Source organism: Caloenas nicobarica, chromosome 1, assembly GCF_036013445.1.
Source record: "Caloenas nicobarica isolate bCalNic1 chromosome 1, bCalNic1.hap1, whole genome shotgun sequence".
Lineage (NCBI taxonomy): Eukaryota > Metazoa > Chordata > Aves > Columbiformes > Columbidae > Caloenas > Caloenas nicobarica.
In genome coordinates, this window is record NC_088245.1 from 192,882,093 (window position 1) to 192,904,518 (window position 22,426).

At 39.7% G+C, this 22,426-nt stretch overlaps 2 protein-coding genes across 3 annotated transcripts; one reads left to right on the top strand and one right to left on the bottom strand.

Annotated features, from left to right (window-relative positions):
- The first annotated feature begins 337 nt into the window (after positions 1 to 337).
- SLC46A3 (solute carrier family 46 member 3) lies at positions 338 to 13,063 on the top strand. The gene is made up of 6 exons (XM_065647896.1): positions 338 to 410; positions 513 to 725; positions 5,956 to 6,829; positions 7,248 to 7,331; positions 8,741 to 8,897; positions 10,475 to 13,063. The coding sequence occupies exons 2-6, from the start codon at positions 534 to 536 to the stop codon at positions 10,560 to 10,562; spliced, it is 1,395 nt and encodes a 464-aa protein (XP_065503968.1). The 5' UTR covers positions 338 to 410; positions 513 to 533; the 3' UTR covers positions 10,563 to 13,063.
- Positions 13,064 to 14,431: 1,368 nt separating this feature from the next.
- On the bottom strand, positions 14,432 to 22,421 carry POMP (proteasome maturation protein). Of its 2 annotated transcripts, none has more exons than XM_065651865.1 (6): positions 22,345 to 22,421; positions 20,737 to 20,834; positions 19,774 to 19,834; positions 18,398 to 18,499; positions 16,611 to 16,704; positions 14,432 to 14,948 (listed from the first exon to the last, which is right to left on the bottom strand). In XM_065651865.1, the coding sequence occupies exons 1-6, from the start codon at positions 22,345 to 22,347 to the stop codon at positions 14,881 to 14,883; spliced, it is 426 nt and encodes a 141-aa protein (XP_065507937.1). In that variant the 5' UTR covers positions 22,348 to 22,421; the 3' UTR covers positions 14,432 to 14,880. The 2 variants fall into 2 exon arrangements, with proteins under 2 accessions (XP_065507937.1, XP_065507936.1); XM_065651864.1 differs by lacking the exon at positions 22,345 to 22,421 and adding an exon at positions 21,372 to 21,570.
- Between the last annotated feature and the right edge of the window lie 5 nt (positions 22,422 to 22,426).

Here is a 22,426-nt window from a genome sequence, read left to right on the forward strand (position 1 = left end):
CAGCGCTTCCAGCCGCAACCCCGCGCGTCCCCTGGCCCGGTACGAACAGCGGGGAGCGGGGTGGGGAGCGGCGGACGTCCCCGCGCCCCCCCCGGGAGACCCGCCACGCCGGGCGGTCGTGTGGCGGCCCGCCCAGGCTCGGCCCGCAGCGCCAGCCCGCGGGGCTGAGGGACGCCGAGCAGCCGCCGCCGCCACCGGGGCGAGATGGCGGCGCTCCGCTTCGTCCTCTCCGCGGCCCGGGGGCGGCGCCGGGCGGGCGGGGCGCGGGGGACACTCCTCCGCTCAGGGACGCGCCGTCGGGCCCGTCCCGCCTCTCGGTGTGGCGCGCCGCCGGCGCTGCGTGACCTCGGCGGGGAGCGGGCAGGGGCGCTGCCAGTGCCGGCGGGGCAGGGGCGCTGGGGGGCTCGCTGGTGGGTCCCCCGGGCAGGTGGGGGCTGTCAGCAGCCGAGCCGGCGGGCCGGGTGTTTTCCTTTCACGCCGTGAGTAGTTGTGTTCTGTTTTGTGCTGCGCAGGAAAAAACGCCGAACCCAGACATGAGGAAGGTTTTGTGCGTGGAGCCCGTCATTTTCGTCTACATGTTTGCGTCTTACTTGACAAGCCCGCTGGTGCAGCAGTTCATCTACCGGCGGCTGTGGGAGGAAGAGTACAACTCCACTTTCGTAAGCAATAGCAATGCCACTTCCTGTGAGCAGAATAAAAGTAGCCCCACTTATATCAAGCAGAAGGTAAGAGGGGAGAAAAAATACTACTGCAAATAAACTTGCAGCCATCAGCTGCTGTCTCAACATAACCTCCTTTTATATAACCTTACTTAGCCTTTTATATATAGAAAAGCAGTAGTATCGTAAACTGCTGTCACTTTACATTGCTCTTGTGTTGCACTGTAGGTAGTTGTAGTGCTTTAAAGACAAAGATTTGTCTCCAGGAAGATGCTGAGGTAAATTCATATTTTAATGGGAGTTTAAAATAATCTCAGAGGATCGTGCCCAAATATGCATTGGCCTGACATGGCAATGGGTACCACTGAAGGCTTCTCCTTCCAGCAGGGGCTGGGCATGTGTTTATGAGCCATCAGTTTTCTCCATGACTTTCAATGCTCTCTGTAACTGAGCAAACTCCAGCAAATGTTCCGTAATTTCCAAGAATAAGATCTAGCTTGGAATACATTTATTTCAGAGGAATTAAAAGTGTGAAGAATGGGAGGATTTAAAATTTAAAATGTTGTATTTTTAAAATGTGAAAAAATGTTTAATTGACCTTTGCACAATCAAACCTAAATGATGATTTACCATTCATAGCTGTGCTTGTCTGCCTTGTTGAAATACAAAGGCGTCAAGATGACAGCATCCTATGGTCAGTTACTTTTTTAGCACTTTTTCGTAGTTCAGCATGCTGGATAGCTAGTTGTTGACTGAAATCTCTTCCCTTGCACTTCAGTGCAGTTTTAATGCTACACTTAAGCAGAGCTAACTGTGAGATGCCAGCGGAAGAGATGATCATACATTTTCCTTTCCCCTCTCCCCTTGTTGTCCCCCCAACATGTTATATATCTTGCAATTTCACAGTTACAGGCTATGGTTTCGATTTGATATGAGTGCTGATTCAACAGAAAGCTCATATCTTTTTCTGAGTTTCTTGTTTCTTGAGTGGTGGTGTTTTCTTCACTGCTCTGACACACTCTGGCCACATGATTGCTGTATCTAACATGGGGATAGCAGGAGCACATTTGCAGAAGAGGTACAACAGAACTGCCCTTGGCAACAACAACTGGCAGTTAGGTTGGATTAAGTGGAACATGAAACCACTGTAGAGTCAGAAAAGTGGATGACTCAGTCTGCAGAATTACACGGAAGATGGAGTTATGGAAACAGTCAGCTGCAATTCCCCTATGCTGCTGAAGAGGTGGCACCTGAAAATTTTTGCTCACATCCCAGATTTGAATCTCTGATGTGCTGTGTATGCACAAGACTGAACAGCTGAGCTTAGCTACTTCATTTGTCATATATAAAGGAATTTTTAATGGTACATGCTTCCATTGAAGACAATCAAATAATTCAGGTTTTTTAGCATGGAGTAGGTTCTTCCTTGTGTGACAGAAGCTGGTCTTAGTAGAAAGAATGTGAAAGTAAAAAGGTCAATAGAATTGTAGCCCAACGTGCTTTCTGGGCTGACTCATCAGCCGAGGAGGGTAATGTGTGCCACCCATTGGAATTAATTTGGAGATAATGGCCAATTATTGTCTGAGTAATGCTTGTATGTTACTCCCCCAAATGTTTTCTTTAGTATTAGCTCCTCATTTAGTACTGTGTATGTACATTTTGTCATACAGTGTCGTGTCAATGGGAGGCACAACTCTCATAAAACCATTTGTGGTGCATATAGGTATAATTGCAGAGCCCATCAAGAAACCTATGTTTCACAAACGTTTCTGCACTTTGCATTTGCTAGAAACCCCCCAAATTCAAGCTGATTTTCAAATTGTGATCGCCTCTGCTCAGGTTATAAGACTTCATATTTCTTTTTGCAGAACACTGAAGCAGGGTGCTTAGTTTCAGCTGGAGTTTAGACAACGTCTCTGATTGATGTGGTGGCAAATTCACACATTACAGTTTTTTTGGCATAAAGGATACAAAGTATAATTAACTTGATCTTTGAGAGCATTAATCCCTCAAGACCATAGCTGATTCATGGCCAATAGAACTTCCTCATTTCCCTTTCCTGCCAAATTTCCATTCCTGCCATTTCAATGCTTGCCAGCAGGGCATGAGCTTTTGAACAATCATGCTCTTGTCTGGATGTCTCGCCTGCGTTTTGATACCACACTTGCTACCATAGTGTAAGAATGTAAAATGCCCATTAATTTCAGTGGAATTTGGTCTCTGTGCTGAGTAATAGTGCTGTGTCTGGGGAAGACAGCAGATCCAGTAACGCAGTCCCAAGCCCTTTGCTCAGGATACGTGAAGTGTTCCAGATTTTTCAAGACCATCCTAACTGACTTAGTTAGGAGTGTTCTTGACAGGCTCTATTTGGCATTACCTTTCAGAAGAACACCTCCCTTAATAGTTAATTTAGTTTAAGTCCTTCTGTTCTGAGAATGGAGAAGATTTTTACTAATCTCACCTACTTTAAAACAAAATATAGAAGGGAATTGAAGACAAAAATCACTTGGAGCCTGCAAAAAAGTAGCAAATAGTTCAAAATTGATAGTCTTTGCAGCATTTAGATTATTTTTTCTTACAATTTGAAGGAAATTAATAATTTTATAATAAATGAGTTCAAAGGTCATTTGAATACTAGCTGAAGCATTCCAATCACTGGCTTGGATATTTTTTTTTTTTTTTAGCTCAGAAAGAGCTATCTTATTAATCATTAAATATTATTTATCATCTGGTTTATTTATTATCTAACCCAGGCATCTTCCTTTGCTACTTAGTAATATTTTTTAATTTTATGAGCCTGTCAGTTTATGATGTCCTGTACATTGTTCAGCCTCAGGTGCTACACTTCTCTCTTCATTTAAACCTTATGTAAGTAATTTGCTTCTTTGTTTTCATTCTTTTAATTTTGAAATCTGTGATTGTTAAGAATTGTTTCTGTCCACCGTGAGTATTTTTTTCAGAGTAGAGTAAATTTGCAGATTAAAAAACTAGACTTTTCTCTTCAAATTTTTGTAGTTCCATTAATTATTTAGTAGACTTACATGATATGAAAGCAACTGAGGGTTTGACTTATCCTTTTCTGTTATCCTTTCCATTGACTTTATAAATTCATAAAGTAGGCAGTTGAGCGCCTTAAACTATAAATGGAGTATACCTGTACTTCTGACTTTTAGTCTTCTTGTCAGTAGACAACAAGTCATTTATGGCAGCAAGGTTATGGTCATTTGTGGTATCTAGATGTGTAGCCACGTCCTTTATGTTGCACAGCTTCTTTCAAAACAATGGACCCCAAGTTCTTGTTGTTTTATTCCTTCAGTTTTACACTTCATTATTGTTCGGCAATAACATTTGTGTTGTATGGTTAATGTGGGTTAAGACGACGTAATAACATTTAGTTTTATTTCTAATGGATTAGCATTTCTTTGACAATCATGTCTTCGAACTTGACGATCCTAGTGAAGAAGCAATGCCTGCGGCTACACAGAGTTCTCTTTGTCAGTAGGGGAGAAGTTAGAGACCAGAGTATCGTTTTCCATCTCCGTTTGTTCTGTTTTCCTGCTTTTGACCCTCCCAGGGTGTCTACGGTGCTGGCCAGTGGACAGAGCACCATGAATCCTAAGGTAGTCAGGCACCGTAAGGGAAGAGAGTAAAAGACTCTGGAGTTCTGGGGATCTTGAGGGCCTCAAGATCAGCTGAATTGTCCTTTTGCAATAAACCTGGTATCTTGTAACAAACGAACAGATTGAACTAGAAAATCATGGTCTTTGCCTGTAAATACAAATATGAATTTATAAAGTATTCGGCAGCTTTTAAAATTGCCCAAAGTACCTTCCTGCAAATTCTAGGGTTTTTTTCATCTTTTGGATGCCACTCAGTGGGTATTATGTTAGCTACGGAGGAAACACCTGAAATGTGGAATATCGATGGCTTGAATACAGGCTGAGAATGGCTTGGGAAGACTTAGACGGCTGTAGCTGCTACCGATTGAAGAGTGCAACCCCTGTCCAAGTCAGTACGATACCTTGGAAAACATGAAGAAAACTTTCAGAGTGACTTCACTCTCTGCATCTGAAAGTTTATCTTATAAAGGGTTTGTGTGAATGAATTTACTTCCTTTTCCCCTGCGGCTCTTCTCTCTGACCAGGTGGTTGTCATTGGGGCTGCTGTCTGTCTTGCCTGCATCCATACATTAAAAGCAAGATCTGAATTAGCTTGCTCAACATCATTTAGCAGCTGGCTTCATAACAAGATAGTATTTTTTTTTTTTAATTGACTTTAGTTCTTTTTTCTACAGCCATTCATGTTCTGTTAACTGGTCATTTTTCAGCTACATTTGATTTATGTACTTCTGTTAAAAAGAACTCAGAAATTTTTCCCAAAATAGGTGTTGACAGTTTATTGTCACAGTGTTAGCTGCTGTTTCTTATGTGAATACCTGCTGTATCATGTCTGTAGAGAGATCACTGATCTGGACAGTTTCTGAACTCAGAGCTTTCCAGTGTTTTAAAAATTAGTTAATTCACATATCTCTAAGTCAGTATGATTTTTAATGCTGTGTTTCACATTTGTGCTTCTTGTTGTCATTATTAATATTGTACACTGGGACGTCAGAGCAAATCCTGATCTGTTTACTTGCACAATGTGCTAGTCAGTGAATTGTTTCTTTGTAACCCTTTCGGTAGGATTATTTAGGAAAAAAAAAAATCTCCTGTGACTAGAGAGCATGGAGTGTGTTCCTCAATCAAAGATTGTTTTACTACAGATTTCTGACAGATTAAAATAGGCCCAGTGTCCTTTTGCAAAACTGTGTACTGAAGGATGTACTTACAGTATAAGCACTAGCTCTTGTAAATGCACATTCAAGAGTATTGTTTTCTTGTCTGTATTGAAACTCCTCTGTCAAGAGTACTAGTAAGACTGTATCTTAAGAAATAAGTTTTGGCTTAAAATGTAACAAGGGATCTTTGAGGAATATCAAAGGTAAAATTACAAAAGCAGGAGTCTTTGAATATGCAATTCCTTTGTATTAGCAATTATTTTAATATAATGCATTCTTATAAACATAGTCACGTACTGTATTTTATTATAGCATAATGTAAAGTTATATACTCTTAAAATTATTTTGTCTATATTATCTTTTATAATAATATAATTTATAATATATAAACAGATATTGTGCTATACATCGTGTTGCATGCTAATAATTATGTAAGCTTAATATTATTATAAATTATATATTTTAATTTTTTTACAAGGTATTATAGTATTTATGATTATTTTTATTTTCTCTTTGCAGGAAGTTCAAGAAAAAGCCTCTGTTTTTAATATGCAATTGGACTTAACTGGAGCAGTTCCCAGCCTTATAGTTGCCTTTGTCATTGTATCTAATGGGGATCGCCAGGGACGCAAAAGGTCTTTAGTTCTACCATCAATGGGAGCTTTGATTGCTAATATTTGCCTCACAGCAATATCTTATTTTTCCTTGTCACTCTCTATCCTATTTGTGGTTGCGTTTTTTACTGGACTGTTTGGGAGTATGGCAACTTTCCTTGGAGGAGGCTTTGCTTTTATAGCAGACGTGTGTCATGATGAGAAGCAGAAGACAACACGAATAGCAGTGGTGGATTTGATTATTGGAATGGTATCTGGATTGGCAGGACTGTTATCTGGCTACTTTCTGAGAGGAACAGGCTTTACATGGACATTTGTGACAGTATCTCTCCTTCATGCCATTAATATTATCTATATTATATTTCTTCTGGAAGATACAGTAGACGTATCTGAACTCCAGCACCAGGCACCAGCGTCTTACAAAGAAGTTTTGAGAGAGACATTTTCTGGAGTGTACATGCTTTTTAAAACTGCACCTTATAAAAAGAGAATTTTAATCATTGTGTTACTTTTTACATTTATGACTTATTTGTTCACTGCGTTTGGTGGGAGTTCACTTTTTACACTGTATGAACTGGGTGAGCCGCTCTGCTGGAATGAAGTATACATTGGATATGGAGCAGCTGCATTCACTTCTGTCTCTCTGAGCAGTTTTTTAGGAGTTTACTTATTTTCTAAATGTCTCAAAGACATTTATATTGTCTTTATTGGGATATTTTCTTACATTGGAGGAATGGTCATGGCTGCCTTTGCCAAAACTACCCTGCTCATGTTTTTAGGTGAGTTCAGAATAAGGCGTTCCGTGGTCAGCAATATATATGAAAATACTGCTATGTTATCTGTAGTGAGTGCAGTTGGGAAATATTGGATTTACCATCTTGGAAGAGTCATAGAGAAGTAGAATAGACAAGGTTGGGTCAGACTAATTTAGGATTTAATTAAAAGATGAAGTGTGCAGAGAGTCAATGGAATTACTTTCTTATTGTTTGGTTTTAGTGCAACACACATTGGATTTACTAATTTCTCTGTGCTTGGATAATTGTGTCTCAGTGCACTTCCAGTTTGATTTTTCTATTCCCTTTTACTGTTTGGGGAACTGAGCATTCAAAAGTATGTGACTAATTCATTTGCAATGTATTTGTAAAATCCTGGTGTTTTATTACTTCTGTGTCTCATGACCGATTCATTGCTTTACAGTAAGAGTGCCATCTTTGCTCTGCATGATGCCTATTCCTGTTCTCCGATCCATGCTGTCAAAAGTGGTTCTCCCTGGTGAACAGGGTGAGTGGAAATTATTTCTAAACAATACAATAATATGGTATTTCAGAACAGATACACCAAGATTACCTTTAAACAAATAGATACATATTGGTATTTAAGACTGCTTTTCTTTGAAGTTCCATATAATATGACCCTATGTCATGATATTAATGCCTTTTGATTTTTAAGTTAATATAAACAACATTGTGTTTAAAAACTATCGCAAGTGTTAACCTTCAAAGGAGATATTGCTTTAAAAATAAAGACCATGGTGAGCTTGAAGAAGAGGAATGCTCAAGATTTACACAGATGTGATTTCACAAGCTCTTCTACATTCACAAGATTTTGACATACAGAGAAACATATAAATCTGTTGTTTAGTCAATGTCACACTTGATAATTTCAAAAGTAAGCAGTAGGTGGTCAACCTTCAAAGCACTGGAAAACAACTAAAGACTCGGATCCTGAGCTATGTGCTCAGCTTCATGGGTGCCTGTGGCTACTTAAATGTGTCCCAAAAGATGTCACATATTACTTCCCAGAGTGCTTTCCATATGGAACACAGAAAAATAAGTCAGACCTCAAAATACGGCTCTAGTATCCCATATTTTGCTGTAATCAGAGCATATACTTTCTAGAAGCATTCACCTGAGTTGTTTGGATTTATTTTTTAAAAGACATATCTTTATACACTAAAGCGAAGATCTCTTTGTACTGAACCATACTAACATACACCTCTGTTTTTGTAGTTTCTTGGCATTCTTCAGGGCTTTGGCTACTCATGTAGTTTGATGCAGGAATCAGATTGCCTCTCGTCATCCTTTTTCTGCTTACCTATTGTGATTTCGTTTGTGGTCCCATGAATATGAGCATGGCTTGGGAAAACGTGCTCTGACACTGATGGGATAGATGGCCACCCCAATGGGTAGTTCAGTGCAAAAAAAATTGCTTCTTTTCAAAAATGACAAGAGGACGGTTATGTGTTGAATAAGCAGTCTTTTTTGGATCAAAGCCTTTTGAGGGTGAAGATCAGAGAGGAAGAAAAATGAAACGGTAGAGTGAGAATCAAGAGGAGAAGTGGAAGGGGTAAAGGACAGAGATGTGCAGAACACAGTTAGTGAGGATGAACATTTTGAACTTCATGTGATAAGCAGATTCAAGAAAGTAGATACGGTGATAGAATAGTAGCACAGAAAAATAGTTTCCGTGAGCAAAATGTGGGGGTTTTTTTCTGTTTAAAAAACTATTCTTTTGTAGGAGCCTGCACTGCAGACACTTTCATAGAAAAGATGTGATACTCAGGTGCTTGTTATTTGCATACTTGCTAAAATATTGTAGATAGATCTTTCAAAACAAGTTTAAAAAACTTTAGTACTTTGAGATAGTTTTAGTTTTGTTTTGTTTGTAATCCATCCATTTGTTTTTGGCAGGTGCTGTCTTTGCTTGTATTGCCTGTTTAGAAGTCGTGACCGGCACTATTTCACTTTCAGTTTTTAACATTCTCTATGCAGCTACTGTTGCATGGTTTTCAGGCTTTAGCTTCCTCTTATCAGCAGGGCTGTGCCTAATTCCACTGTCTGTCCTGTGGTAAGTACAGATCAGAAGGCCAGGATGGTGCTTCTGGCCGCTTTTACCAGTAATTTCTGTTTTGACACGAGTTCAGCAGAATGGTTTAATGCAGTAGTTCTCAAACTTCAGTCTTTTCTGGTGCACTGGGTGTATTTTGCGTGTAGCCTTCCCTTTAGCTTCCACCAGTTCAGGAGCTGCTCGTATCTAGCAGGGCTGTGGAAGGTACAGGGAGCTGCTAGGAGCGGGGCAGAGCTGAAACAAGGGGACGTGGCAGCGTCTTCCTGGGGGGATCAGATAGGAGAGGGGGAGCCCAGGCTACGGGGGGCTGCATTCTCTCAGTGGGGCTTGTGACCAGTCTCTGACGGGGGTGGCTCTGCAGCTGCTGGTAGCTGTAGTTTCCTGTTTTTTCTTTCTTCAACACGTACTCCCTTACACCTTGCTGGAGATTTTCCATCATCAGCCATGTCTGGCCCTGATCCTACCTCCCTCTAGACATGTTTTAAAATTATGCCTCTGTAGCATTTGCATCTAATCATATCTAATGACCATCTGGTGAAACTGACAGTGAAAGGTCATTAGTCATGAGTATTCAAAAAAGCTAAGTTCATTTTACATTATTTCCAGTATAAATTATGGCTTTTTAGGATGCTGGAACATAGGTCTAAATGACAGAAAGTTCACTTTTCATTACATAGATTTATATTCAGGGGAAATAGCTGATTTTCTTAAGAGAGCGGTGCTCTTGCTGGAGACTTCTTTTTTCCTAATGCTTAGACTTTGTCAGTCACCTTTTATCTCTACATTAGCTGCATTTTAGGTTTTAAATAGGCAGTGATAATGCTATAGATTTAGAACATTTTACATAATCTTCAAGTCTGTGCCTGCCTGACTACAGTATTTTACATGGTCTATTCAGAAAAGGTGCACTAATGGTAACTTAAGACTAAGGTAGTGATGAGTCTCAAACCTGAGGGAGTTGAAGCAAAGCGGTCTTGTATGTGTGGAGAATACTTTTCAGTAAAGTAATAAAAAAATGAGGAATTCAGTTGTATTAACAAAGGCCCAGTAAATACTTGTTTTATTAAACATTAGTTTTAGTTTAGTTCACTGATGAATGGTAGAGAAAGTTTCTGTTAAGAAAGGACTCTCTTCCGTACAACAGGTAACAGATGTTTACCGTCAACTAGTCCATCCTGCAATCAGGACTGGCCCATCATCATTGTAGATTTTTGGAAGTTATTTTTCTTTCCCTTCTGTCATTAGTGTCTCAGATATCTCACCCTTTGTATAACCTTTCTTTAAAACCTTTATTTTGAGAGTGTCATGCCATGTTACTATTTGAGAGCAGAAAGGGTACTTGTTCTAGTCTGTAATAAATCAGGCACAGGAGTTTAATACTTAGAAAAGACAGCAGTAATTTGTCTAATTTGTGTAATAAGGACAAGTACCATCATTGCTTTTGTTTTCTAAGATAGGTCAACAGCTTTGTGCCACGGAAGATGGCTGTAACAGAGTTATCTGTGTGTGCTGGTGCTGAGTCAACATGCTATACTTAACTATCAGCTAAACATACCTGTCTTATCTGTGTCTTACAGCTGGCTTCTGTGCACAAGCTGGAATGGGGAAGACTTGGCTCTGCTTGTACCTGAAGAAGTATCCAGCATAGAGAGCGTTGATAGTTGAACAAAGGATTCTCCTACCTGTGTTTTCTAACCTGACGTGCGGTGGCAGAGACCATTATGTCATACAGAGACCACAGTGATAACACAGCAGTTGCAGAAGTGGCCATGCAGCAATAAGCACTAAATTGGTAGCACTCTTTATCCAGTCTCTTTTTAGCACTTGAATTAAGCTAGATCTTAACTATGCGAATAGGCTGGCAATGGAGATTTTAGTGCTGCTTTCAACATGAAAAAAAAAAAAAAGTAAGGTAGAATGATGCTCTCTTTCCACTTGACCTTTCTCAAGTTTGAGAATGTCAGCTGTGGATTGTGATACATCTTGTATCATTCTGAGTGGGGTGACAGAGATAAGCCTATCAACTCGGAGGGTGCTGACAATTCTGCTGAAGCCAGTGGAGCTCCTGTCAGCTGAGGATGTGGTCCACTTTGTACATCTTAAAAGGCCTGTCTTAATGCTGAAGCCCACAAACGTGTCTAAAATTACTAAACAGAAAGGTATTTTTTTCAGCAAGCAGCCAAACTGGAGTCAGTACTTGAACCTGCTGTAAGCAGATTTACTGTTTTGCAGTTAGAAGAGAGTGTTTGAGCAAGTTTAATGTATGATGTGTGGACCTTGCCTGTGACTTAGTTCTTAAAATGGATTTTCACACAGAACCATCATATATAGAAAATTTCCACCTTGCGGAGTGTGAAGTTAGGCCTATGCCTACATTTTTTAGGGGCTATATTGCACATTTATTTTTATCATTTTCCATATATTAGGGACTGCATACAGACACCTCTATTTTCTGTCCCAGAGATATTTCTTGTTTTCTGGTTAAGTTGGCTGTACTTAGCTTAAATGTTTCTTCTAGTGACAGGCTGTAATAGCATTGCTTTTCAGTGGATCTTTGAATTTAAATAACCCTGACCAAATCTGAATCATGCATCTGATCACCTTGCAATGAATGCAGCATAATTTTTGAGCACTTGAATAGCATTTCGCATCTTCAAAGCGCTTCACAAATGCTGTTAAGAACCTCCTTCCATAACACATATTATTCTTGTTGCAGAGAGAGAGAGAAACCAACACTAACTTGCTCAGGGCCACAGCGCAAACTGGTGACACTGCCAAAATTATAAATCAGTTTCTGCATTGACTCTTCACCTTTTTGCTTGAGATCTTTAAGTAGCAATTATCCAGAGTATTAGCTTCTGGAATGCACACTTCCATGTGTTTTTTCAGAGAGAGCTGGACAGCTAATACTGTTCTGATCCCTGAAAGTACAGGTAGGTTGTATGTGACTCTCTTCCCCCAAAACAGATTAGGTAGAGAAATCAAAATAATGTAAAGTAGTTGACACTCACAGAAGGAAAACTGTAGGAAAGCAACCATGATGTGGGAATTGACTTCCCATACACACAGCATAGGATAAGAATGATGACAGACATAGCATATGCTGTATAAGCAATGATCTATTTACAGCCATTAATATGCATCCTATGAACAGAGCACTTGTGCAGAGCTGTTCAGTGGTACTCCACCAAAACAATTAGTACCACATTGTGATACTATTGCAGATCCTTTTTGTTTGAACAAGTGTTTCTAAGCTGTGTATTGTGATCGCTGAGAAGTTTGGAAGAGGGTTCAAATAAGGTAAAGGAGAGTGTATACTACCTAAGGGACCATTACCTACCCATCAGTGGTGAAAAGTTTGGTTTATCCAGGACAGAGGGAATGAATATTTACACAGTTAACAATCCTTACGCTTCTGTCCTGAACTACCAAGGCTGATGTTGGCAATTAAAGATCATTAGCTTTTCCTAGCTAGTTTAACCACCAGCCAGTAACTAAAACTGCTTAACTCTCCTCCCTTGAGGTGCCCAAGTTGCTGCCAACTTGTTGGGAGAAGCAAGCAGAGTTTTACAATAATCAATGGGTCCAAAACATAATGAGTATTTGTAGAGAGATTAAGAAAACACTGATGTAAAGGATTTCAGCACAAAGATTACATTGTCTTCCTTGCCTCTTCATTAGGCAGTTATGTAAGACTTTTAACTGTTTTCACACAAAACTGCCTGGAAAAAGTAGAGCAAATGAAAGGGTGTGTGCATTCACTTCTTCAATGCACACCTCTGCTAGCACTCAGAAGGTATTTAATAGCAACAAAGCAAGGCCACTCCATAGTGGTGGTATGTTGGTCCAAATGAGAACAAACATCTACGCTTCAGGTATGGCTTTGTTATGGTTTCATTTTGCTGTACAAAATACTTGCTGTTTATAAAGTTTTTCTGGTAGACACAGCATTCAGAACTGGCTCTAAGTTTAAGTCAAAACACATGAAGGATATGAACTGTGTTTTTTAAAGTGCCTAGTGCAGTGCAAGCTGGGGAAACCAGGTACTAATGCACTTCAGATTATTAAATCAAAACCCTCCAAGTTTATAATAGTTGTTCTATTTGTATATAAGTGCAAATTATTTTGACATAAATTAATAATGAAGTCTGGTTTTTAAACTATGTTGTATTTGTAGTTCTTGCTTTGTTTTTTGACAAATTGCAAATGGGATGACTGGTGGAAGAAAGTCTATGTAAACAGAAGCAGCAGCACTATGGTATCATCTATTTTTTTGTGGTCATAACAAACAAACAGGAGTGCAGGAAGATGTGCTTTTGCCTCCCTCCTGTGCTTGGGGTGAGGAAAGGATGCTGCCCAGAACATCAGCACCAGGAGGAGGGGGGGAATTGCAGGGCAGGGCCAGCACTGCTTTCTGCAAAACCATGGGGCTTGTGTTCCATCTGTCAGACCAGTGGATCTGCAAGCACCTTCTTCCCTTGTCCAGGTTGGGGCTGTCCCCGTACACTCGTCAGCACACCCCACTTGGTGTGCCTCCACCAGCTGCTGCTCGCAGCGCCTGTCTCACCGAATGAGGCTTCTACAAAACGGGGAGAAGAGGCTGGGCCAGAAAGACCCATCCACAGCCCAATCCACTGCAACACTGAGCAAGGGCAACCCTTCCTTTTTATCTTGAAAGCTCTTTGCCTCGGTCCTGTTTGACTCCCATTATTTTATTAACAGCATAAATTCTTACATGGACCTCTTACACATACTGTTTGCTTTTCAGCCTGGCTAACCCCTAAAATTAGCGTCCTTACAAACATAATGAACAATGCAACTTCCTTGCTCTGATCATGGCTTGATCTCACCCAAGATTGTTAGGAAGTATACTAATCCTTGAACAAAACCACCTAGAAATCAGATCCGGCCTCCTAATCTGTGGCCACTCTTTGCTTCACTAATGAGAAACTCAACTAAATTACTTGTGTTAATGTAGTTCTGCTCAGACACAATAGCATCCACTCTTCAGGCAACACCAGGAAAGGCCAACTACATGAGGCAGGGAGCTACAGGGTACCAGTAACCGTGTACAACTATGGGATGGCTCCTTGTTTCCTGCACCCCTGTTCCTGGAACAGTGCTGGTAGGAAAGCAGACCTGAAATCCCCCAGAAGACAATCTCTGAATACTGAAATACCTAGATCTAGGAGTGCTCTTCTGGATTATGTTCCCAAATGGATTTTAAAATATTTCTTTAAACTCCAATCAGAACATGCTTCTAGTTTCGGAAACCAGAATATCCTCTCGGGGACACAGATGAAAAAAATCAAGACTTTTCACTCCCCTTCTTACAGTGACACTTCCAATTCTACAGAGAAGCTTATCTCACAAACAACAGTCAATGGGGGAGAAAATGTATGTAGCAGAATTCCATAGGCAGTGCAGAAGTTAAGGATCTTTAAAGATACTGAAAAAAAAAAAGGAACGCCACTGTTTGTGTTGTGGATAAGAGATTCTTGATTTAAAATTAAATGTATTTTGGAACGCAAGAGCATTTACAGCAAACTTTTATTCAATACTTTAAAAAGTGTATGAAATTTTCATGAACAAACTGTTACTCAATGGAAAATACCTTCTTTTCCCCCTTAAAAAGTTCTTCTGCAAGAACATCCATTAATGCATTTACCTACAGTAATCAGTTTTAAAATGCACGGGTATTTTTGTAATTCTTGTATACACATATAGCATTTCCATAGTTAAGAAGCCATTGTCCTGAGCAGTGTACGAAGAGACATTATTTAAACTACCTACTTACAGGACATTTATATAATTGACAACAAGCACAGAACAATTTATAGACTTTAAACATTTAATGTGCCTTTTCATCAAGGAAGGCAAATCATAACTGTAGGATTGTTTAACACTGTGAGTGTCAATTTAGTATCAGGTATTTAGATCTGTATAAAGACACGCACAAAACATTTTTGTGGAGTACATTTTGTTACAATAAACCAAGCTTGTATTCAGTCATCATGTGTGGTTCTCCCATAACCTCACTCTGTGAAGGATCTGGAAAAAAAAAAAAAAAGTTGACAACATTAGGCTTTTACAAAGTTACAAACACCAACAATAACGATTAATGTGAACTTTTTTTCCTTTTTTTTTTTTTTCTTTCTAATGCTAAGTGCAACAGTTACTCAATTGATTTTTGACAGTGTTGCACAATGCAGGTTTAATTTAAAAGTCTCTATCCAAAGCAATGATCAGATAACCAATACATCTATGTGGAATAGTGTTTCATAAGGTGTTTCACACCTTATGACACACACACTTCAAGTAAAACTAACCAGTTCTATGTAAGTACAGTCTCCTATACGCTGAATCTCAAGACTGAATGAATTGTGTGTAAGCAAACACAAGTCTGACCACAGCTTTTCTCTATAGGTGCCCCACATATATTTCCAATGCAACTTCTCTACACAATAGCTCACACTCCTGCCTTTCTCCTGGTTGGGACACACCTGTGGTTTCTCTTCTCCACCTAACTGCCTAGTTTCACAAAAATTATATGCCCTTAAATATCTCTAAGATTTCTTCTGTTCTGTAAAGTATGGCTGACATTAGCCACTGTTCTCAAAGGTTATCAAGGAATGGGCAGAGGACACAAGATACCAATACTGACACTATGAACTTTCCATACAAAAGAAAAAACAAACAAACAAAATCCAAGGCCAGAAAAAAAATGTTGTGATTGTACTTTCAAAGAAATACATGTTTTCTGTGAGTGTATTGTTGTGTTTTCCTTCCATAAATAAAACATATCAATGACTTTCATTCCTCTAGAGACACCAAAATTACCTAATACAGGCCCAGCCAATAAATAGAACCTTATGAAAACCACTTTAGCTAACTACTCACTCCTCAGCACTCTATAAATACATAACAGCTTGTTACGATCAACAGTAAATAACCAAGTTCCTATAGATTGTATTTGACATTGCTGTACTCCCTGAACCACAATAATCTAAGATTCCTTCCCTTGCTCCCTGTAAATCCACCTCGGAACATAATCCCAGATTTACATCATGCCTCTAGACTCCACTTAGCCCTCCCTTATTTCCAGTTTCTCATCTCTCTGGCTCTTTCCATTCTCTAGTCCTACCTCAAAACACCCTCTGTCTCATTCCAGGTCCTTAACTACCAGCTAGGAATACATAATTTTTTTAAAGTATTTTTCCATGTTTATTCTAGTCTACACATACTAACAGTCAGTAGCCCACCACACAAACACAAACTGTTGAGTTAGTTTGAGGGAGCCTTCCCCTGGCCACATCTCTGGTTCATTAGTTTGGCATCTCTCCTGTAGCCTTTCTTTCTTTTTATTTACAGAACTTAAACTTTGTATCTTTGTAACCTCCACCTGTCAAAATCTGTTCAACTAGTTCAAAAGGTTCTGGGGAAACAGGCATAGAACCTAAATGTATAATCTACTCCTTTAGAAACCCAGCCTGCAAGCAAATGCTGACTTACTCAATATTTCAGAGTAATTTCCACACAACTAGAAGCTGAACTACATTTATTTCTCCTTCCTCTAGTGCTTCTTTGCCTTTAATAATTCAATTTGTTCTTTGTATTTTGTGTGTTTCTCATATTCCACAGAGGCAAAGAACTTAAAAATTCCCAAATTTTACCTTTAAATGTTTACATAACATTCAAAACAAATGTATTTACCATTAAGGATATCCTCAAAACTGATGCATTCATCATTTCCCCTCAGAGTATCCAGTGCTATGTTTGAGCTGTGAAGAAATGGAAGACGCTGGACCTGTAAAAAGACAACAAGAGTTCAAGTTTTTGCAAGTCTGAAATTGAGGTGTTTTCTATTTGGACTTCTCAGTCTGAAGTGACTGAGAATAGCGACAGGCAAAGTTCCTTCCCTTCAAAAGCAATGACAAAATAACAGAACTACTGGCACACATAGACAGCAAAATCTACCTGACACCACTATCTTCTATTATTTATTTCTCTGTTTTGAAAAAAACAGCCTTTCACTAGATTTGTAGCTTTCACTGCAGTGTTGCTACTACAGGGAATGGTGTAGTTTAAAAAAAAAAAAGTTTGTTGGTTTTTCTCCTCTGTTATCACAAAGCTGGGAAGGCTCACTGCAAACACATCTACACACTAACATCAGTATTGGGTGACTAAGTATTCCTAAGTACTCTGAGTATTCCTAAGTATTCTGAGAACGCCAAGAATGGCATATCTGTCCTCACAAATAAATTCACTACTAGTAGTGATACTTCAATTATACCACAGACATATTTTACAACCATTTTACAACCATATTTTACAACCATAAAATTATCACGTAGCTACCTCTTTACATGCAAAATATGTCAAAGATTTCCATAACCACTACTGGTAAAACTGACAGAAGTTCAAATACACTATTCCAGTAAATATCTTAGAAAGGTGAAATTAAACCACAAGAGAACCTGTTTATTTAACATGAAACGTGAAGCTGGGAGTGAAAAGCCTTCTAATCACCATATCTCTCCTACCTATCATCCCCTAAGAATACCTGCAGAGACACACTAGCAGGACATCGCCACCTGCCTCATTTTCTGCCATGTGCTAACGTAAGTTAGGAAAAAGATTCTCCTCATAAGACAGCAGGGCTGAGATCAAGGGATGTTTTCATACATCCTGTCTGACTTTCACATCTTCAGGACCAGTAATTTCTGCCAAGTTTAACACAGCTCACTGTGGTTCAGCAGCACCTGATCCACTGGGAGTATAAAATTGCTCCAGCTCACTTGGAAAAACAACTCTTAATAGCTTGGCAACCTTTAACAAGGCAAAAGAAGTTTACTATGACCAATGAGCTTTCCATGTTCCTAAGAGACAAAGTCAGCCTCCCTCCAGTTACTCTCCATCCTAGGAGATAAGAAGGAAAAGGAAGCAGACTCAGCTCCCCAGTTACAAGTTAAAACCTTTGAACTTAACTCCCTGTAGACCTGCCCTGATCTTACAAAAAAGCCTGCAGAACAATCATAAGCACGTAGCAAATTCTCTGCTTCAGGCTTTGCATTACCTCTACATCCACTCCCTGATTACTATCTGCTTCAGACCCCCAAGTCTTTTTTCCCTACAAATGCAGAGGTTCCTTCCCATGAAGGTCATATGTTCCACAAAGGAGAGTATTTTAGGAATGAATACTCTATTCTTCCTGCTTTTCTCTGAAGGCTTACAAGAAGCTGGTCCACAGAAAACCTAGAGCAGTTACAACTTCACCAAGTAACCAATAAAAGAACAGCAGCTGAAAGGCTTTAGCATATTGACTGTTCTGGAAAACGTTCATTGCAACGTTTGGTTGGCTGGTTTTAATAAAAGCAGTCCAGTGAAAGAATTTCTTTTGGAAACATAAGGTTACCAAAAAAGAAACATGTCTCTCTGAAAGCATGTGCTAAGACAAAAAATTCTTCAAGTGGTTTAAGTTATACTAGTTAAATGCCTACCTGTTTCACTGCTCTGAATTCCATCTGCAGCTTTAGAGATGCATGGAGTCCTTGAATATTTCTCAGCGTCGTGAAGTTTGTTTTATCTTGATTTAACTGGAACTATCACAAAAAACATTGTTTTTTTAAGAACAAGCTACTTTCAAGTACAGCCATACAAGAGATTTGTGACATCCTACTTAAACAAACATGGTTATTAAACTTATGGCAGAATCACCTAATTTTTACATATATGTGTCTCAAATGTATTTGAAAGATAGTGATGCAGTAATATTTGTGTTATGAAACTGAAATTACTTTTTCCTAGATTTTATTACACATCAGTAGTAGCAATTTTATTTTGTTATTTTTGATGATCAGGGCATGTAACACCACCGAGTGGTGTGGTTTTGCACTACTTTACTATAATTCTGTCAGCACAAATTGCGAGCTAAGTCTGGTTTAAAGTAAGAATACGAACTTGAAAGCCATAATTGATGTTATTGTTAGCCATGAAAGACTCTACTCAATAACACTTGAAATACTTCTTTTCTGATGAAGCTGGAAGACAAAGCACCACATATACTCCATACGATTCTGAAAAGCAAAAGCTGATAATTTTACCAACTGCTCTGAAATTGATCAGTAAGATGAAGAAAATGCACTTATCTATTTAACAGAGGGTTCTTTTCATGAAAAAATGCTGACTCATGAATACTTAAGTACACAAAAGTAACTTATGCTTAATGTTAAACTTCAGTTTGAGTAATCCAGTCTCAATTTTGGCTTTTATAGTAGTGACTCCATGCCTGTAATGCTCACACAATACACTATTGTAAAGAAAAATAGGAAACTCTTATTTTAAAATGTGGACTCAATCACCATGACAGAAGACTACTACTGTGAGAACATCACATTCATGCGAAGGGATTTCAAAAACCAACAGGAAAATACTAGTCAAAGGTATAACATGCATTTTCTTCATAACAACCAAGTCTGAAAGTCTGAAAATGAAGATATATGATAAACATAGACAAAATGGGAAGATCAGCCTTCCAGAGCTGACAGGCGTGCCCTCCCTCAACTACATAGGATGCATAAATAACTTGCTTAATAACTTTGAGATTATTAAATCTTACCAAGTAAATCCTGACTTGGAAGCACACTTATGTACTCGAAATGAAAAGTTACAAGTGGGAGGTTAACACTGAACAAATTTGACAGCAATGTTATTTGTATAAATAAAATGTTGCTATTGCTGAACATCATTATTCTGTTAACAGCAAGACCCTGCTCATTACTTGTTACAGCACAAAGCAATCCCAGTAACCACATTGTTAATTTAAACTTCATAATTAGTTAAGAATGAAGATGGCTACATTTAACATTATACTTACATTTTTTTCTGATGGTTCCAGTGGGTGGCTGGGCAACAATTCACTTTTCACGCTTGTAAAGCTAGAAATACAAGTAAAAAAATTGAACTTCAAATTAATTGGGATATAGTTTTTAAAGTTGCATTCCAAAACTCATCTCAGATACAAACATCAGTCCACAGAGACACACAATCACCACAGTTTGAACTAAAAAAAAAAAAAAAAAAAAAAAAGAGCTTAATAGTGAAGCAGGAAATAAGACCTCTAACTACAGCACTACCAGAAGAAAAAATAACTTAAGTTTCAGGCATTGTTTTTCTTTGTGTTTGACAAAACAGAATAACAGCTTTTCTTCCCCAGCTCCCTTCAGAAATAGAGAAAAATAGTAATAAATGAAAACGTCATAGATTAAATTATGTCCAAGTTACAAAGTATCGGATTTTAGAAGTCTCCAAGCTTTAGCAACTGAATATTGTACATACCTCCTCCCACCACTCATAGTTGTATCACCCACATTTTAAACTCCATGAACCTATTTTAGATTCATTATCCAAGACAATTACATAGTTTTGCACTCATGTACAATGGCAAAACCCAAACCCACTATTTTTACTATATTAACTTTACTTTTTGTACCAATGCTGAAATTAACCATCTTCCACAGTGCTACTGCACACTCATACACATGTATATTAAAACTAGCATATATTTAATAATTATTAATACTTTGCCATCTCTTTTCTAAAGAGCAGGATCACACAGGTAAAAGTCCATTTATGCTTTCTACTTCCTGAGGTGATGTTTCACAGAAAATTCACGCTTGAAAGACAAACTGATTAAATACATGCCCTTTAGGCTACAGCTTTTGCGACACACCTTCCAAGAATCTTCTTTAAAAAGCCAAGATTCAACACATACTTTTCCCCTATATCTTAAGTTCAACATTGGTTATGGCACATTTCAACAAGAAAAAGTAAAGCGTACCCTCTATGCAGAAGATCATGACCTTCAAACGCTCCTGAAGCTGAAAAGTCAGGAAGTGGGATACTATCCTTCAACAGAGAAGAAGCGCCTCTGGAATTCTGGAACAAAAAAAGTGAGGATTACTTTAACAGAACCAGACCCCTTTCATATGGGCAATAGCCAAGTAAATGAAACAAAGTACTCAAAGACTCCTTAAACTACTTGTAGGTGAGCCCAAGACTTTAGAGCATCTTAGGAAAAAAAAGCCACCACGCACACCACCAAAACACAAAATCCACACTAAATTAGAATTCTTTCAGAGAGTCTGATAACAGTTAAAGGTACTGATAATACATTTTTTTGATCTGGCTGAAACAGTTAAACCTGCAATTACCCCTTGTTCATTCCCACCCTGGGCTGGAGGGATGGAAGGAAGAAGGCAGGTCACGCTCAGCTGACAAGACAGGAAGGTACATGTCTGAGCATTCCTTCATTTACTTCAGTACAGACATAATCAAGTAGGATCATATTGATTTTATCCATGGTTTAAAACTGCCATAAAGAGGACAAGGTGTATTCAAGCTGCTTATTATGCCAGTTAACAGAAAGAGCAAAGGAAAAACAGTAACTTGTAGCAGAAGGCCAGAAAAACACACCTCCACAGACCTACTAAGTAAAGCCATCTTAATGCAGACCACTAATTTCATGTGAACCCACGTGACTTTATTGAAGTGATTTTAGGATGGTTCATACAAATTGCTCCACCAACAGGCTAATGTATAATAGATTCTGGAAGGTGAGACCAATAATCTCTAGAAGGTGACAGTGATGAGCTGTTCAATGCAGGAGTTTCCTCCAGCAGCACTGTTGGATCAAACAGAAAATTCATCCTTGCAGTTAAGGTCTTCTGTATGAATGCGTTAACAGTCAATAACCTAACAGCTATTAGAAAACCCTAAAATACCAGCTATTATGTACATGTAAAGCATCTACCAACTAACCTACTCAACACTGATCAGGCCTTTCTGAGATCGCTGTAAGTGACAACATGAAAGAGACACATTACCTGGGAGATGTGACAAGAGGGAAGATCAAAGTGAACGTCAATCATATGGAGAAGGCCATTAAATACTCCCCAAAAGTAACAACCTCAAGCCACGCCAGTCCTCAGTCCCTCCCAGGTGGTCACACGGCTGCCAGCCACCAGAGGATCGCGACACGACACGACACGACCTCCCTCCGCGGGAGCTGCCGCGCTGGCTGCGGCGCACGAAGCCCCTGTGCTGGGGATCGTCGGGGCCTCGGCCTGCCCGTCCCCCCCGCTCCCAGGACAAGGGTTTTAACCCCAGCCATGGCGACGCGCAGCGGAGAGCGGGCCTTGCCGGGGGCACGAGGGACGCCTCCCCCACGCCCGCTGAGGCGCCCCGACCCGGCAGCACGAGCGCCCGCCATGGCCGCGCCGGACCCCCATGACTCAGCACAGCCCCAGCGCCCCTCGCCCAACGGCTGCCACCCCCGGAGACCCCAACGAGCAGGGCGCAGCAGACAGGTACACGCCTGCGCCGGTCCGTCCCCGCGACGAAAACAGCGTCCCGTGCCTCGGCGGCGCCGCCACCTGCCCGCACTCACCATCTTGGCCTCACGCACTGAGCCACTTCCGCCTCCTCCGCCTCCTCACTTCCGCTCCGCCCCAGCGCGTCGCGTCAGACGC

Bases quoted from the DNA above. Each gene is read 5' to 3' on its own strand.
- SLC46A3 (XM_065647896.1), top strand. From the start codon at position 534: ATGAGGAAGGTTTTGTGCGTGGAGCCCGTCATTTTCGTCTACATGTTT. The intron at 6,830-7,247 runs GTGAGTTCAGAA...ATTGCTTTACAG, and splicing joins TACCCTGCTCATGTTTTTAG to TAAGAGTGCCATCTTTGCTC. The intron at 7,332-8,740 runs GTGAGTGGAAAT...TGTTTTTGGCAG, and splicing joins GGTTCTCCCTGGTGAACAGG to GTGCTGTCTTTGCTTGTATT.
- POMP (XM_065651864.1), bottom strand. From the start codon at position 21,422: ATGAAATTAGTGGTCTGCATTAAGATGGCTTTACTTAGTAGGTCTGTG. The intron at 20,835-21,371 runs GTGTGTTTTTCT...TTTTTGTTCCAG, and splicing joins TACTTAGTAGGTCTGTGGAG to AATTCCAGAGGCGCTTCTTC. The intron at 18,500-19,773 runs GTAAGTATAATG...TTTTTGTGATAG, and splicing joins TGGAACCATCAGAAAAAAAT to TTCCAGTTAAATCAAGATAA.